Source organism: Colletes gigas, unplaced genomic scaffold (assembly GCF_013123115.1).
Source record: "Colletes gigas isolate AHSC1104 unplaced genomic scaffold, ASM1312311v1 Colletes_gigas_Sc00002, whole genome shotgun sequence".
Lineage (NCBI taxonomy): Eukaryota > Metazoa > Arthropoda > Insecta > Hymenoptera > Colletidae > Colletes > Colletes gigas.
Window position 1 is genome coordinate 469,712 of NW_025106631.1, and position 15,846 is coordinate 485,557.

At 35.8% G+C, this 15,846-nt stretch overlaps 4 protein-coding genes across 7 annotated transcripts in view; 3 read left to right on the top strand and 1 right to left on the bottom strand.

Annotated features, from left to right (window-relative positions):
* LOC122399364 (netrin-1-like) overlaps window positions 1-3,950 on the top strand; it is a 100,288-nt gene extending 96,338 nt beyond the window's left edge. Inside the window, exons 5-7 of the mRNA XM_043400005.1 lie at window positions 1,453-1,521; window positions 1,611-1,821; window positions 2,844-3,950. Coding sequence (XP_043255940.1) covers window positions 1,453-1,521; window positions 1,611-1,821; window positions 2,844-2,988 — 425 coding nt within the window. The 3' untranslated portion in view covers window positions 2,989-3,950. The remainder of the gene's footprint in view (window positions 1-1,452; window positions 1,522-1,610; window positions 1,822-2,843) is intronic.
* On the bottom strand, window positions 1,475-10,675 carry LOC122399370 (NADH dehydrogenase [ubiquinone] flavoprotein 2, mitochondrial). 3 transcript variants are annotated; one of them, XR_006259267.1, is made up of 6 exons: window positions 10,518-10,675; window positions 9,873-9,938; window positions 9,321-9,779; window positions 8,999-9,207; window positions 8,673-8,788; window positions 1,475-1,493 (listed from the first exon to the last, which is right to left on the bottom strand). XR_006259267.1 is itself a non-coding variant. In XM_043400017.1 (5 exons), the coding sequence occupies exons 1-4, from the start codon at window positions 10,551-10,553 to the stop codon at window positions 9,034-9,036; spliced, it is 735 nt and encodes a 244-aa protein (XP_043255952.1). In that variant the 5' UTR covers window positions 10,554-10,675; the 3' UTR covers window positions 8,603-8,788; window positions 8,999-9,033. The 3 variants fall into 3 exon arrangements, 2 of the variants coding, with proteins under 2 accessions (XP_043255952.1, XP_043255964.1); XM_043400017.1 differs by lacking the exon at window positions 1,475-1,493 and having other exon boundaries at window positions 8,603-8,788; XM_043400029.1 differs by lacking the exon at window positions 1,475-1,493 and having other exon boundaries at window positions 8,604-8,788; window positions 9,873-9,935.
* Window positions 10,676-11,503: 828 nt separating this feature from the next.
* LOC122398827 (diphosphoinositol polyphosphate phosphohydrolase 1) lies at window positions 11,504-12,602 on the top strand. Its single transcript, XM_043399052.1, has 3 exons — window positions 11,504-11,935; window positions 12,054-12,209; window positions 12,288-12,602. The coding sequence occupies exons 1-3, from the start codon at window positions 11,837-11,839 to the stop codon at window positions 12,582-12,584; spliced, it is 552 nt and encodes a 183-aa protein (XP_043254987.1). The 5' UTR covers window positions 11,504-11,836; the 3' UTR covers window positions 12,585-12,602.
* A 535-nt stretch (window positions 12,603-13,137) lies between these two features.
* Window positions 13,138-15,834, top strand: LOC122398813 (glutamate-rich WD repeat-containing protein 1). 2 transcript variants are annotated; one of them, XM_043399032.1, is made up of 4 exons: window positions 13,138-13,219; window positions 13,974-14,463; window positions 14,563-14,970; window positions 15,345-15,834. In XM_043399032.1, the coding sequence occupies exons 1-4, from the start codon at window positions 13,186-13,188 to the stop codon at window positions 15,832-15,834; spliced, it is 1,422 nt and encodes a 473-aa protein (XP_043254967.1). In that variant the 5' UTR covers window positions 13,138-13,185. The 2 variants fall into 2 exon arrangements, with proteins under 2 accessions (XP_043254967.1, XP_043254975.1); XM_043399040.1 differs by lacking the exon at window positions 13,138-13,219 and adding an exon at window positions 13,636-13,730.
* Window positions 15,835-15,846: the final 12 nt, after the last annotated feature.

The window sequence follows — 15,846 nt, forward strand, 5'->3', positions numbered from 1 at the left end:
TGATTTTCGTCTTATTTTTCCCTCTAGAATCTCCCATTAAATTTTCCCCTTTTGCATATAATTGACATCGAATAAAATTTACAATAAATATCTCCTACACGCTACAGATGCTACTATAACAATTACGGAATACTGGATCGTACAGATCGATAGTGATACTGATCCAGGAATGGACAAAAGTAAAATTTAATGGCTAAGTATACGTTTTGCAAATTCTTCTATCTCGAAGGAAAATAGATTTTTAAGCTACAAGTACAGGAAGGGGAAATTGTCAACGCCCAGAAAACTTATCGACGCGTACCCGGGTTTTTTTGTTTTCCCGCCGGACGGATTTGAAACTTTTCAAATATCGGAAGGCAGCTTCGTTGATAGACGGACGTGACGGTGGCCCCACCTCCCACCCCCCACTCCCCTCCATCCCCCCGTGGCAGGCGCAGAATTTTCATTATTTTTTATTGAATAACGCGCGCCCGTGAATCGACCGGGGGCATTGATTGAATTTCAAACGAAATTCAAATCACGTTTAATTTCGTTAGCCAACGAACGAGCTAAAGCGAGGCTGCGAGTAGAGCGTGTGTACTAGTTGCGTGCAGTTTGAATTCGTAGTTCGGGGGATTCGGTGAGTTGTACGGATTCTATTATCGACCTGCAGACCACGGGTTCATTAAAACGCAATGAAACATACAAAGACAACTCTTTTTTTCACCCTCGAAAACTTCCTTCTCTGTGTGTGCCTACTATCGAAAATGTTCCGTGCAAAAATTGGGTCGATGTTTGTCGACTGTCGTTCGACAACGTTTCCACACGTTTTTCAGTAATTTCTCAGCAAATTCTGAAAAAGAGAGATCGAAATTACTTAAACACATACCTTTTGCAACACGATTTCATTCTAACAGCTTTGATAGATACATAAAACTAAATAACAGCTTTATTATTCGACGAAAGGATGGATTAATTGGAAATCGGATATATCGAAATTTCTCCACGGCGATACGGCGTTTTGAGAATATTTTAAGAGCATGTCGAGCAAAAAACAAAAATGCCGCGCGTTCGTGGAAATTTACGAAATTCGTTCTTTGCCGGGCAAACTCCCGCCAAAGAAAACACTGTCGCGACGAGTGAGATTAATTTACGTCCGACATTACGGTCGAAAAAAAGAATGCATCGCGATAAAGCAAATATTCCGTCCGTAGAAACGTATGAAATATGCTTCGAATCTTGTAAAAAAAGAAAAATTATAAATGGACCGGCGATTCGAACTAATATTTTCGAAATGAGATTTTTTTAAACTCTGCATTCCGATCGTCCCACGTTCGTTACGACTCTCGAACTTTTTACGAGTTACTGATCTTTCGAGCTGAGGAAAAAAAATGAAAATTTATTACGTCGAACCCTGACGAGTAAATAAATTTAAATAAAATTTTTAATTTCATACCGTTTCTTTTATTGCAGACCAGTGTGGAAAGTGTCGAGCCAGCACCAAGAGGTTGAACCTGAACAAATATTGCAAAAGAGATTATGGTGAGTAGGAGGTATTTAAAAATTGTCCCGTGTGTCTATGAATTTGTTAAAGAACGCGAGCGTGAATATTTTAAACGGTTTTTTCGTAGCCATTCTGGGCAAAATAACGGACAGACACAAAAAGAACGACGGCTCGACGGCTGGAACGAGCGTGTCCGGCTCGGATTGGATACGTTTCACCCTAAACGTCGACTTCATCTACAAAAAGGCCCCGAACTCGAGAATTCGTCGCGGCGACGTGTTCCTTTACGTGCACACGGCCGACTTGGCCTGCAGGTGCCCAAAAATCAAACCGAACAAGTGAGTAATAGTAATAGTAATAGTAATAGTAATTGTTTACAAAAGAAAACTGTTCGATTTCAGGCAAATTTTAATTTAAATACACAAAGTACAGAGGAAAGTCTCGTATACAAATTAATACACGTTTCTTCGTACTATCATCTTCTGTTTCACAGAACAATTCACTATATGCATGTGTAGGATTTAACGAAGAGGATTTATTTGAGGAACAAATGTACATATCATATAATTATAACAAACGAATTTGGAACACACAAATTAATAATTAGCAACACAAATTAAAATCACTCGTTTCTCCCTCCCTGTTGTCTCGTTGTCCCTAGTAACCCCTTCTTTCTTCAACAAAACACTTTCAACCCTTTTGCACATAAATTAACATTGAACAAAACTACAACGTGGCACAAATATTCGATACAAATCTCCTACACATGTATATTCTTTAAGAATAATAATAGACTGACATTGTGGTCACGATAGAGGAACCCCGATGCTTGTAAAATTATAAATAACGCTAGTTTAATTAGGAAATTTCGTTCTGTAATTTAAACAAATTTCAAGTACATCTTCGCACATGAAATCACGATACAAAGGATCGAAACGTAACAACAGAAATAGAGACGAGGTCCGAACAGTATTATTTTTTATCACTGTGTGGAGAAGATATCATCGACCTCATCACTAGAATTCTCGGAAAACAGAAAATTAAAAAAATATTCACGACACGAAATAAAGCTGGACAATTTTAACTTTCCCTAAATATCCATGACCTGTACCTAGAAAATATCTATCTAAAAAAATGTACGTTGATCGAATGACGTTCGTGCAAATAAATATTGGATGTGAAAGAATTTCTTTTGCATTTTAAGTCACGTTTTGACGTCTAAGTTTGCGTTATTGATCAAAATATTATATGGAATGTTTGTAATTTGACTTTCTGCGGTCGAAGGGTCGATAAATCGGGAGTAAATGGCGAAACGATGGTAGGCAGGGGTGCAACTAAAGATAACCGTTGAAATTTCCAGGTCGTATTTGATTCTTGGCCAAGAGAGCGATGGCGGAGGTCAAGGTGGACTGACAGTGACGCAGAGGTCAATTGTTATCGAGTGGCGCGACGAGTGGCATCGCCGAATGCGACGCTTCCAGCGAAGGGCAAGATCGTGTCATTGAACTAATTCGCGTCGTACCAAGGAAAATAGACGGAGAAAAAGAGGGGAGATTAAGAGTGAGAGTGTGAGAGAGAGAGAGAGAGAAAGAGAGAGAAAGCGAGAGAGAAAGAGAGAGAGAGAGAGAGAGAGAGAGAGAGAGAGAGAGAAAAGGAAGAGGACAGAAACGAGAGATCGAGGAACAAAAGTCCAACCTTTGCTCGTATTTGTAGAAAGGTACAACGTTCATTTTTCAAACTGCCAATAGCTGTATGTATTTTCGCGTACCTACTTTTTCGCACGAAATACTCAACGACGTCCTAAGATTAACGATAAGTAACAAAACCGCATTGCCCGGTGAAATGCTAGCGAGAACTCGTAACTATGATCAATTAACGAAATGTATACATACGTTCAATTGAATCGTTTGATATAACGAACGGGTCCTGAGACTTTGAAGTAATAATTGGAAAATAATTAAACGATACGTGGCTCTCGAAAATATTTAAACACTTGATAGTTACGTATTTAAATTAAGTCCAAGACTAACTTAAAACTAACATTTACACATCCATCGATCGCCATATTTTACTATTTTCGACGCTATTGTTTGAACCAACAATTTTAATACACCGTTTTCTACACTTTACTGTAATATTTTTTTTGTCCACTAGACGCCATTTTCTTTTATGGTCCCTTCTGTATTACATTTTTACGTCTTGCTAATAGATGGTGCACGAGAACATCCTTCAGCTACCATCGATGCCCAATTGTGATTCGGAAGTATTCTTGACGATAAGATAATTTTTATTCGCGATATAATAAGCAGTAGATTTTTCCGATACTACTTCACTACCGATTCTCTTGCAAAATTGCGAGACTTTGAACGCTGTTGCCCTTGGACCGACTACCATCGAACTGACTAATGTTTACGATCCGTGATCTTCGGGAATCCTCGGTCGTCAGAGTTCGTATACTTTCGTGAGCCATTTCTGAAACGAGTTTACAATAAATATATCGTTGAGTTATGCTCTGATTCCACTTACGTAGAGTCAGGATCCACGTTATACGCGTCATATTACATAATAAAATTGACTTGAAAAATGTTCCATTCGTATTCACCGACAAACAGATTTCCCACGTGCATTTCATCGAACCAGAAATGCAATGTCTCGCGCTAAATTGAACTTAGAATTTATACCGATATAAATTATATATTTCCTACGAATTTATACCCCTTTTTATTCGTTGATGTAACGCAAACCAAAAGAACACGGCGATTTCGTTTAATTGTATAAAGAAAGAACAACTTTAAGAAAGATTTATGAAAGGAATCCTTAAATTCTTCGTTCGAAACGTAAAAAGAGAAAATTAAAGAGGACGTGTTCCAGTAAATGTACCGATCACGAATCGAATGTGCGGTATTGGATAGCGAACTACAGTTGTAATTACCGTTTTCGTACAAATACATACGTGATTTTTGATAGTTTGTTACCAAATGGTACCTTGTGAATTCAACGAGTACAGAATGCTACGCGCTCAGAACAACAAAAATTTATTCTATTAATTTTCGATTCAAACGCGAAGCTTTAATTCGTTAAACAAACGAACGGAAAGATCACGGAACTAAAAGAAAAAAGAAAAACTCCGCTTTTATGTTAATCGACAACGTGTTATTGCAGATAAAATTGCAAATATATTTACGCTCAACAGACTGTATAGATGCGATAAAAACTTGCTTTGCACGACTCGCGAAATTATTTAAAAAATCACGCGGAACTCGATAGCGCTACAATTAATATATTTATACGTATTAATTTCCGCGAACATGTTCATTTTGTTGCACCGTTATTTTGCAATAATCGTACACCCTCGTTCCAATAGGTGAACGCGTAATTTATAATTCAAGTAGTCGGCACAAACGAGTTTTTATCGCGTATAATATTCATTAGTTTTTAATTCGATATACAGTTAACAAAGTGAATGGAGGCATACGTTATTCTTTCCACGAATATAGCAATTTCGTTGTATCGAGTGCATCGAATTTAGTTTTGCAAAATTGTTCCTTGCGAATTTTTAAACGTTTCGTCTCTCTCGTTGCAAACTCTGTACCATTGATTGGAACAACAAAGATTTACAATGTTTTCGAATGGTACGATCTTTCCCCTGCCCTCAGACTTCCCCATCTTTCTCACAGCGTACAGACTTCTTCTTGTTTTTTTATTTATTTATTCTCCTCTCATTCGGTTATCGCGAATCGATCACAATTATAAAGATGTACGCGAACGTTGAGTGTAGATTTTCTTGTACATTTCCTATATGTATAAATTATTAAGATTTCTTTCGACTTAGTATTATTATTAGTAGTATTATTATCGGTAGTAGTGGTATTAGCAATAGAAGTAGTAGTTATCGAAGAGAAATAGAGGCTAAGCCCGGAATGTGTCGAAATATCATTCGTAAAAAAAAAAAAATAAGAATCATCGATCGCTACGCGTCGCAAGAAAAAATTATCGTGATTGCCATCATAATTGAAATTACGATAATTATCGTTTCCATTATCGACGTCACGACTCTTAACGATAGATAATGGACAACGATATTCGTTTCCTTGACGTATATTTTTTTTTTTTGTTTCTTGTTTTTGCGACTTGTCACGAGATTTCGAAAGCAACGTCGGATCGGAAACGAAACGATCTCTTTCCCGATCTCGACCGCAAACAGTTCTTCCGAATATTAGGGGTTGTTTTTTCTCACGAACCATCCGTGTATACTTGGACAATAAAAATGCCCTGATCGTGGAAATTCTACAAACGAAATAGACGATGTTGTTATCGAATGCAACCTACTCTAACGAGACTTACGTATGCAATTACGACGAATGAAATAAATAATTGCTGATACTTGTCGTCCTTGAAATGCGAGTTCCTAATTGTAACGGACGTTTATATCGTGTAGCCTCCATTTTTCGAAATGTCGTCAACATTCATATAAATAATACAAAGAAAAATCGTCAAATGGCGTTAAACAAATTTTCTATCGGCGAATTTTAGTTTACTCGATATAATTGTATACTTATAAACGCCCTTGAAAGGGTGAAACATGTATCATAGAAAGGTGGCTCGTGCGATTTTTTAACGTTCGTGCAAAAATAAAAAAAAAGAATTAGTCGAAGAATGTAACGTATAAAAATGATTGCAAAAATTCGTTGAGTTTCGAAAGCATGGCTACACGAATTTGTCCGCCCTGCGAAAAATCCAGTCGAACGTTTTCTTTTTTTTTTAAACAAAAATCTGTCGAACGAGGCAAACGAAAAGACAGGATAATTTATAAGGGTACTCGACATTTTATAAATCGAAGTGATCTCGAGCGATCGAAACAGAGAATTCGTTGTAACTCCCCTTCGCCCCCAAAAGAACCACGAAATTGTATCCTCGTTCGCGATAGCGATGATCCGTGACTTCTCGAAAGGACAGTAATTAAATACTCTTTTGTGTACCGTAATCAACGATGTATCTATGTACTTACAATGTTAACAAGTATCGAACGATCGCGATGGCGAAGTTGCGTGTAGGAATCCGTACGTAACGAGGAACGCTGGCACCGAATCTTACGCCACGTGGACATATTCGTACGTCTTTCCTCTTTTTCGACTGTGAGAAAAAAGAAAAAAACGAAGAAAAGACTCACGAACTTCCGTAACGCGTTCTCAAAGTGTGCTTTTTAGGGATAATGTAACAGGAAATCGCATCAACCCCTCGGGTACAACGCAACTTTCGATCTTACGCGACGCTATTCAAGCTTGTTTAAATTTCACTGATTTTTGGAGCGACGAAAAGAGACAGGTATTGCAATAAAAATAAAATTTAAAGTTGCACGTATGTAATGGTACTTATTTAACGCTACGAATAAACAAGATGGCGTGTTACTTCGATTTTGAGTCGCCGACAGGATGGATTTTATACTCGTCGTACTCGAAGGGTTACTAAAAACCCCTAACGCGATTATCCTGTGAATCGAATCCGAAACGGCGTATAAATAAATTAGGCTTTCTAACGAGCACACTCGAATCCATGTCCACCGTTCGACACCAATGGCGAGGGATCCTTTTTGTAAAAGAATTGCGCTTTAATTCTTATCATCGTCTGATTGTTTTAACGAAACGTTGCTCGTCTCCGTCGCCTACGCTATGATTACGTGTATAAAATGTACGAACGTAAAGCTAGCACTAGTGTAAGTAAAGAATATATCGAGTAATTCGCAAAATTAGTCCGTATATTCGAACGTTAGAGAGAAACGTGAAACGCGACGGATTACGTGAAAGTTCGATTTGATCGATACGATCGATCGTGTCGACGGAATTTTTTATAGCATCACAGAAACGCGTGTTCAGATTTCATTTTGTCGCTTCGATTAATAATTTCTACTAGAACGTATCTTCCAGTCTTTTTATAAAAGATCTTAGCGATTATAACGACGCGCGAAAGTTCACTTTTTGCACTCCGAACCATTTATTTCTAATTTTAATCAAACGATCAACTCTCGTCCATGTAAAAACAAAAAAATGCCATATTGGAAATAACGATTTTCCTTTTCCACGAGGATCGAATGAAAAACGCAAGAAATCGATTAACGTCCATACGTAACCGTACGTCGGATCGCAAAAGATTAATAGGTGAAACTTAACGATGTTTTGGTATCGCATAAAAGTTAGAAAGTAGTCACAGCGTAAAAGTAAAACAATCCTAGTTTAGTTCTCCTGTACACGTTCACGAAAACCAAAACTGTATCGTTTATTTTGAACCATTTATCGCGCGACAACATTCTAGATGAAAGAAATACCTTCGCAGGTGCAAGATTTTACGAAAAATTCTTGGCCAAGCTGTATATCGTAGTGTACACGATGTCACAGTAAGTGTGCTATTTATACCTCCACATTATTAATCGATTACTATTGTACCACGATTACGATTTAGATTCGATTAAATTATTAAGTGTATCGTTGTGTATTGTGGTGTAATAAATGTGATTAGTTGTATGAATAATAAATACAATGCATAAAGAAGATACATTTCCCCCGACTGATATTTCGTTCTTCGTCCGATCAATAACGAACTACTTCTTATTCGAGGAAATAATATTTATTTCTTAATCAAGAAATTTTTCTTCTCCAAATAACAGAATCCATCAGAGTTAGGCAAATTTTATTCTCGAATAACGAGTAACGTGACTTTGTTTATCCAAATATTGCTTTAAAATATTCTTTAAATAAATGAGACGTACGTAGAAATTAGTTTACGAATCAATTTAAAATTTGTGCTCATATTCACGAATAAGATTTGCCCGACTCTGGTATACGCAGGGTGTTCGGCCACCCCTGGGAAAAATTTTAATGAAAGATTTTAAAGGGCAAAATAAGACGAAAATCAAGACAAAAACAATTGTTGATTGTGGCTTCGTTAAAAAGTTATTATCGTTTAAAGTTCCGCCTGTAGAACGGCAATTTGTGAACAGCTGCGTGCCTGCGACAGTGGTTCTCACTCGCTACTTCTGAGTGAGAACCACCAGCACCTGTTCATAGATTGCCGTTCTACAGGCCGAACTTTAAACCTTAATAACTGTTTAACGAAGCCTCGATCAACAAATTGGTATGCTTGATTTTCGTCTTATTCCGTATAAATGAAAATTAAAATAAATTTATTATCTCACACAATATTTTCAACGTCTCGACAGCATGCTCGATGAGAAATGACTCTAGCCGCGCCTTTGATCGGCATTTCCATGCGTCGGTCGTCTTTTATTTTTCAAAGTACTGCATGTTCCGCCTATAATACATTCCATCAATTTCTATTATTACGTTTATAATTATGCATATATTTCAGCTAACAAAGAATAATTTATTAGATTATACAAAGTAAAATAAAGATAAATAATGTATTACGAAACTATATCTAAGGAACGATATATTAAATCTTGCTGTTTCATTGTCGCTGCATAGTCTATTTAAATGCTTAATTATTTGCTGGATGACTTACAGATTCTACAATACACTAACTCTGTACAGGTAAAATTACAAATCGGATCTAACGCCAAATCCGGGTTCTGGCGGCGGGGATGTCAATGATGTTAATCCGCCTGCTGGATCTGCAGCAAATCTAGGTGAATTTTGTGGACCTGGCGGTGGTCTTTCGCCCTTCTTTAATGCATTTATTATAGCAGTTGCGCTTTCAGAAGTCAAGTCTTCCTACAATAAATATCACACACGAATACTAATTTGCTTTTCTCAACACCTTCATGGCCGTGCATTCCAAGTGACGTACGTGTGAAAAATATTAAATTTTTAAGTATTACACTTACATAATAATCGTCGTTCACTTGAAACATTGGTGCATTAGCACACGCGCCAAGACACTCTACTTCGGAAACTGTAAACAGCTTATCTTCCGACATTTCTCCAATTTTACAATTTGTAGCTTTAGTTACAGCATCTACGATGGAATCGGAATCTCGCAACCAACATGGAGTACAAGTGCAGATTTGTATATGATATTTTCCCATCGGTCGTCTATTAAACATGGTATAAAATGTAGCTACTTCGTACACCCTCATATTTGATACACCTAATAGTTCTGCTACTTTGTGCATGGCAGAAATGGGCAGCCATCCGTGTTGACGTTGAGCTAAATCTAACAAAGGTATCATCGCACCACGCTTGTGCCCTTCTGGATAAATTTTCAGAAGTGCTTCGATACGCTTTTTGTTCGCCTCGTTGAACTCAAAAGGTATTTTTGGGTTATCAACTTCGCTGTCTCTATGCTAAAATTAAAAGTTAATGTAAAAATTTCGTATACATGATATGTATCATATATGAGAGCGTACATAATACACATTATATATAGGAGTACGTACAGTAAATAACTGATCCGATGTGCGAACGGTTGTAGTCTGTAGTGCTCTAACATTTTTACAGTTCTGCTGCATAAAAATGGAATATTGTAACTTAAACTTAAATTTCCAAAATTCAATTTAAGAAAAATTATTTAATAACTTATAATATACTCTGAATAGACACGCTCTATATTGTATTAATTAAACTATAAAAAACATAATGCTTGAAAGATGCCATTGTAAAACATTAAATTTCTTTCCCTGTGTATGGCATGTATATCTTTTTATGAAACGCAACACAATACAATTTACATATTATTATTTAATTTGTAACATTTAAAAGACACAATACCAGATAGTTTAAATTATTCTACTACAACATCTTGTAGATAGAAATAGACAACTGACCTTTTAGTTACTGTCTGATATAATACTAAACTATTTGACATTTAGTGTCATAACTTCTCGATATGTGCTTATTTAAATATACAAGAATGAGAGAAACAATTAGATGCGTCCATTATGGAACATTCACAACTTTTCAATTTTATAAATTATATTTTAAATAAATAAATACATAAAATACAAGATTACATAAGATTATGAAAGAGGTTAATAATATTATAAGCTACGGTACACGATATCACAAAGTAACGAATAACTCACATAAAACGCGCGAATTGCGCGTGAAGAAAGGAACATGATTAGAAGATTTTTATATATTAACTAATAAAAACACTTTCCACTTTGCTTCTCTGTTTTCTTATATTTTTATAATTACAAACTACGTTTACACGGTTCAATTTACGTCTCGGTTATAACATCAAAGTACACTGGGGAAGTGGGGAACACGAATTCTTTTCCTCCAAGAGAAAGTTACCAGTGGAGTACTAACCTCTAACTTTTTTTCTAGAGAAAAGGACCTTTTAGTATTTTTCCGAATGACTATGCATTCTATCGAAGTACATTAGATCGTTAGATTTTATATGTATTAGCAAATAATTAGAAATAATGATAGAACGTTATGGCCTAGAGCCTAGGGAAATTATAACTAATCATGTTCAGCTCGTCGATAATATAAATAGACCTTAAATGCTGGTTACCAACGGCTGTTTCACATAAAAGCTGCAACCGTTTATATATTTTTCAAAAATTGATATAGCAATTGCGATGTAAAACAGTGTTTACACGACGTTTAACGTTGGAAGTTATATCATCCATAACTCCGGCGTAAATCGTACTGTGTAAACGTAATAAATAACGGAAATTAATAATGTTGCTGTATTAGCCTTTGATATACAATGACTAGAGACAAAAAATTAACGATAAACTGCAAACAAATCAACGGCGAAACATCTATTAAAAGATTATTACTATACATAATGTTAACAATTGTAGATTTCAATACATGTATATATACAGCACGGCGTTTACACGTGATTTCGTTTGTCTAAACTTTGTGTTAAGATGGAAAGGACGATAAAAATACTATTGATTACTAAAATGTTACAATATAATTACTTTATATGCTTTTATTAAGCAACGCCAAATCACATTGTTGAGAGTCGCCGAATTATATGGCCGCACCGTCCAGTTGCTAAGGAGCCTATACCAAATGTTCCCTCTTTACTAATCCCCCCTGCAACCGGTTTTTCTGACGTTATCTTACCCTCTAATTCCAGAGGGAGTTACTCGCGTAGTGAATACTTTAAAAGTTTTGAGGTTATAGTAAATTTCTGCAAGGACAACATTTGTGGTGTTATCGTGATATAGCAATATTTAAGCAAAGTACCGTCCTTTTTCTTGGACGAGAAATAGAGCTCTGATATTAATTATGTGAGCAGTAAGAGCCTGCGGGTTAATTCTATGTCAATGACATGTCGGCTCCAAATAACGTTAAAACAATGCGGGCGTACAGACTGGCCTATCTGGCCGTCTGACAAATATGAATTTGTGACATAATTTCGTAATTTTTATAATCGAACATGGTCAAAGAGAAACCAAATTCAATTCGTATTTATGATTCGGAGGGCTATAGACGTAGAGCTGCATGTATCTGCGTCAAAAACGATCTTGAAGATGAGGTAAGTCAGCAGATGGAGGGTAGTATTTTTTTCTCGATTATCGTAGTATTTTCATTCTGATTTCAGTTCCTACTTTTTCTTCGATACACGAATTAAAAATAAATTGTGTTATTTACAGGTACTTTTAGTTACATCCAGTAGAAGACCAGATAGTTGGATAGTACCCGGTGGAGGCGTCGAGCCAGAAGAAGAACCTGCTGTAACCGCGTTACGAGAAGTCAGAGAGGAAGCTGGTGTTTTAGGACAATTGGGCCGTTGTCTTGGTATATTTGAGGTAACCGCGTAACGGATATATTTAATAAAACATAGCATCGACGAGCAATAAAGGTTGTAAACATAATTTTTTTTATAGAACGTAGAACACAAACATAGAACACAAGTGTGGGTTATGCGGGTAACCGAAGAGCTACCAGAATGGGAAGATTCACGGAATATCGGTCGAAAGCGAAAATGGTTCTCTATATCAGAGGCCTTGCTTCAGCTTGCTCAGCACAAACCCGTCCAGCGTTCTTATATACACAGCCTCTACAATACTAATCCACGACATAATCCTAATATCTCACCACCTCACCATTCGCATACCACTGTAACATCTATTCAGTTAATGAGTAATTCTAGTAACAATCCTCATCTTAACAAACACAGCTAATATTAAATACCATCCATTTGCGTGAACAGTTGCCATCAAATGTTAAATATTTGTTGCTGCTCCTTTCCTTTTATATGGTTATAGCAACCACTACAATTGTATTTTATATGTAAAAGGACACTGCATGTATCTTCTCCTTTTCTCTATTTTTGTTTCCTTGTTCTGTTATTAGTAGCAAAATTGCTACGGATCTTGTTACTACGCTACTACTACTATTACACAATTATTACTACTATTACTATTGCCATTAATATTGCTACTCTACTATTACTACTACTATTATTACTACTGACACTGTTATTACTATTATCACAATTGCTATCATTATCTTTGCCATTGTCATCGCTATTATCATAATTACATTTGTATAAATTATTTAATAAACTGGTCCATGAAGGAGCAGTTTTTCCAGCTCATTTTTATCATAACTTTGTCGGGGAAACAAATAATGCTCGTACTTTGCGCGTAAATAAGTACATAATTTTCATACGTTAAGTGGATGGTATTTCATGCAAAAATATTCCAGAATTAGATTACCTCACGTTGTTTGCATATACTCAAAGAATGTTACAAATGTCATAATGAAACATATCTATACCTCATGAGTTTGTTTCTTTTGAACAAGGTTTTTGATGGTATGTAATACTGCTTTGTATTTGTTTCTGTAATCATTATAACTTTTTGCATACTACAAATCAGTATGTGGTTTACAGACTGAATTGATTAAAGAATTGCTGTAGGGATTGTTTAAAATATACATTTCAGGAAGGCAAGAATTTTCTCTTTATAAACCATAATAATTACAAATTAGTACGAATATTATTTAATGTAAAATGAAATATAGATATGTGGGTACACCATGAATTTTGTAGGCTTCATTTTTTGTAATTATGTATTTAAATTTTCTATGGCTCCTCGAATGTCATTAGTTAATTATTATTGTAATTTCTTTTTTTATCATTGTTATTAACGTGTATTGTTTCAAATTGAAATGATTTGATTTCGCACAAAAAGTTGCCAATAAAATACAATGAAAACAATCGTGGTAAAAGTTTCAGTAGAATGGTAGCGTTAGCGGTGTATCTCCTTTTAAGTGTGCGTATAATTCAAGTATTGTATCCACGTGTTCGAGACATTGGTTGAAAGGTAATTTTTAAAACATTTTTTGCGATAGCAATAAAGTTATTAATTTTGTTAAACAGTGTTTCATATCTAAATGTTATTTTACGTGTACTTTATAAAATGTTTATTTTTCGTTAATTTTTAATCGTCACGCGATATGTAAGGTTAGGTTACCAAAATAATTACATCGTATATTTTTTACCACTGAAACTTTTCTTACTTTTAATTACAAATGTATCATTATTAAGATGACTGTTTTCTATAAAGAAATGGAATATGAACCAGTGGATGAAGTTGTTGACGAAGATATGGATGAAAGTAGCAGTGACAGCGACGAAGAAGATTCTGTGAATGACGACGAGACTGAAGATAAAGAGGATCAAAATAATGAATCCGAAGTGTATCTTCCTGGAAAGCCATTAGAGACTTGGGAAGAACTTATAGTCGACAAAACAGCATATAGAATGTTACATCATGCACAATCTGGTGCACCTTGTCTTAGTTTTGATGTAATTTTAGACAACCAGGGTAATAATAGAGAAGATTATCCTTTGAGCATGTACCTTGTTGCTGGAACTCAAGCTGCAAAGGCACATGTCAATAATCTTCTTGTTATGAAAATGAAAAATCTTCATGGTACAAAAGACGATTCTGAAGATGAATCTGACGACGATGATTTGGATAGCGAAGGTAATGAAAGTACTCCAGTAATGACTGTCGCACCGATAAAACACCAAGGATGTGTTAATAGAGTAAAGTAAGTATATAAATACTTGTATACTTCTCCTAAGTCATGTTTTCAGCATTTATATTTAATCGAAGGGTTTAATTGAAATACATTCGTATGTTTCATCAGATATACAAAAATTGACGAAACTCCTTTAGCTGCAAGTTGGAGTGAATTAGGCCGTGTACATATTTGGAATTTAGAAGAACAATTAAGAGTACTTGACAACGAAGAGCTACTTCGGGCATATCGTAAAAAATGCGAAAAAAGCGATGGAGGCGTTAAACCATTATTTACCTTCAAAGGACATCTTTCGGAAGGATACAGTCTTGATTGGTGTTCAACAGAATTAGGTACTCTAGCTTCTGGCGACTGCAAAGGCAACATCCATATATGGCACATCGGCGATAATAATGGTTGTGCAACATGGCACGTGGATCAAAGACCGTATAATTCACATTCTCCACACAGCGTCGAAGATCTTCAATGGTCCCCTAATGAAAAACATGTACTGGCTTCGTGTTCCGTCGATAAAAGGTACTAGTTGTGTTAATAAATAATTTTCGTTAATTCCAACAGAATAAAAAATAGAAAATAGATATTAAACATAACTAACAAGGGAAGGACTCCCGCTGCCCGACTTCGATTGTATCGATCTTTCGTAAGTTAATAATATCGTAAGTCCTGGAATCGATTCTCGTTAAATAAAATTTTATATATTACGAGCACATAATAAAACCTTGATCTTAAGATCTGCGATTTACGCAACTTCTGAACCATGTACTTATAGTAGATAAAGGGGTACGTAAATTTAATTATTTAATTACTCCACAGTTGGAGTCTTCCCCTTGTAAAAGATACAGTAATTTAACACGCATTATTTTTTTATAACGGAAATGTAATTTTGATAGCATTAAAATTTGGGATACAAGGGCAAGCCCACAATCTGCCTGTATGTTGACAGCAGTCGGAGCACATACTGCTGACATTAATGTAATTTCATGGAATCGTAAAGAGAATCAATTTCTTGTATCTGGTGGTGATGATGGTTTGATTTGTGTATGGGATTTACGTCAGTTTGGCCCTAATGGTTCGAGTCCATTAGCCGTGTTTAAGCAACACACTGCACCTGTTACAACAATAGAATGGAATCCTCAGGAAGGTACAGTTTTCGCTTCCGGCGGGGCTGACGAACAAATTGCTCAATGGGACTTGTCGGTGGAAACCGATCAGTCGGAGGAGATGGAAAATAATGAGCTAAAAGAATTACCCCCGCAATTGTTATTTATACATCAAGGTCAAACAGATATTAAGGAATTGCATTGGCATCCTCAATGTCCGGGCGTTGTAATATCGACAGCACATTCGGGATTTAATATATTCCGTACAATTAGTGTATAATAAATTTAACCA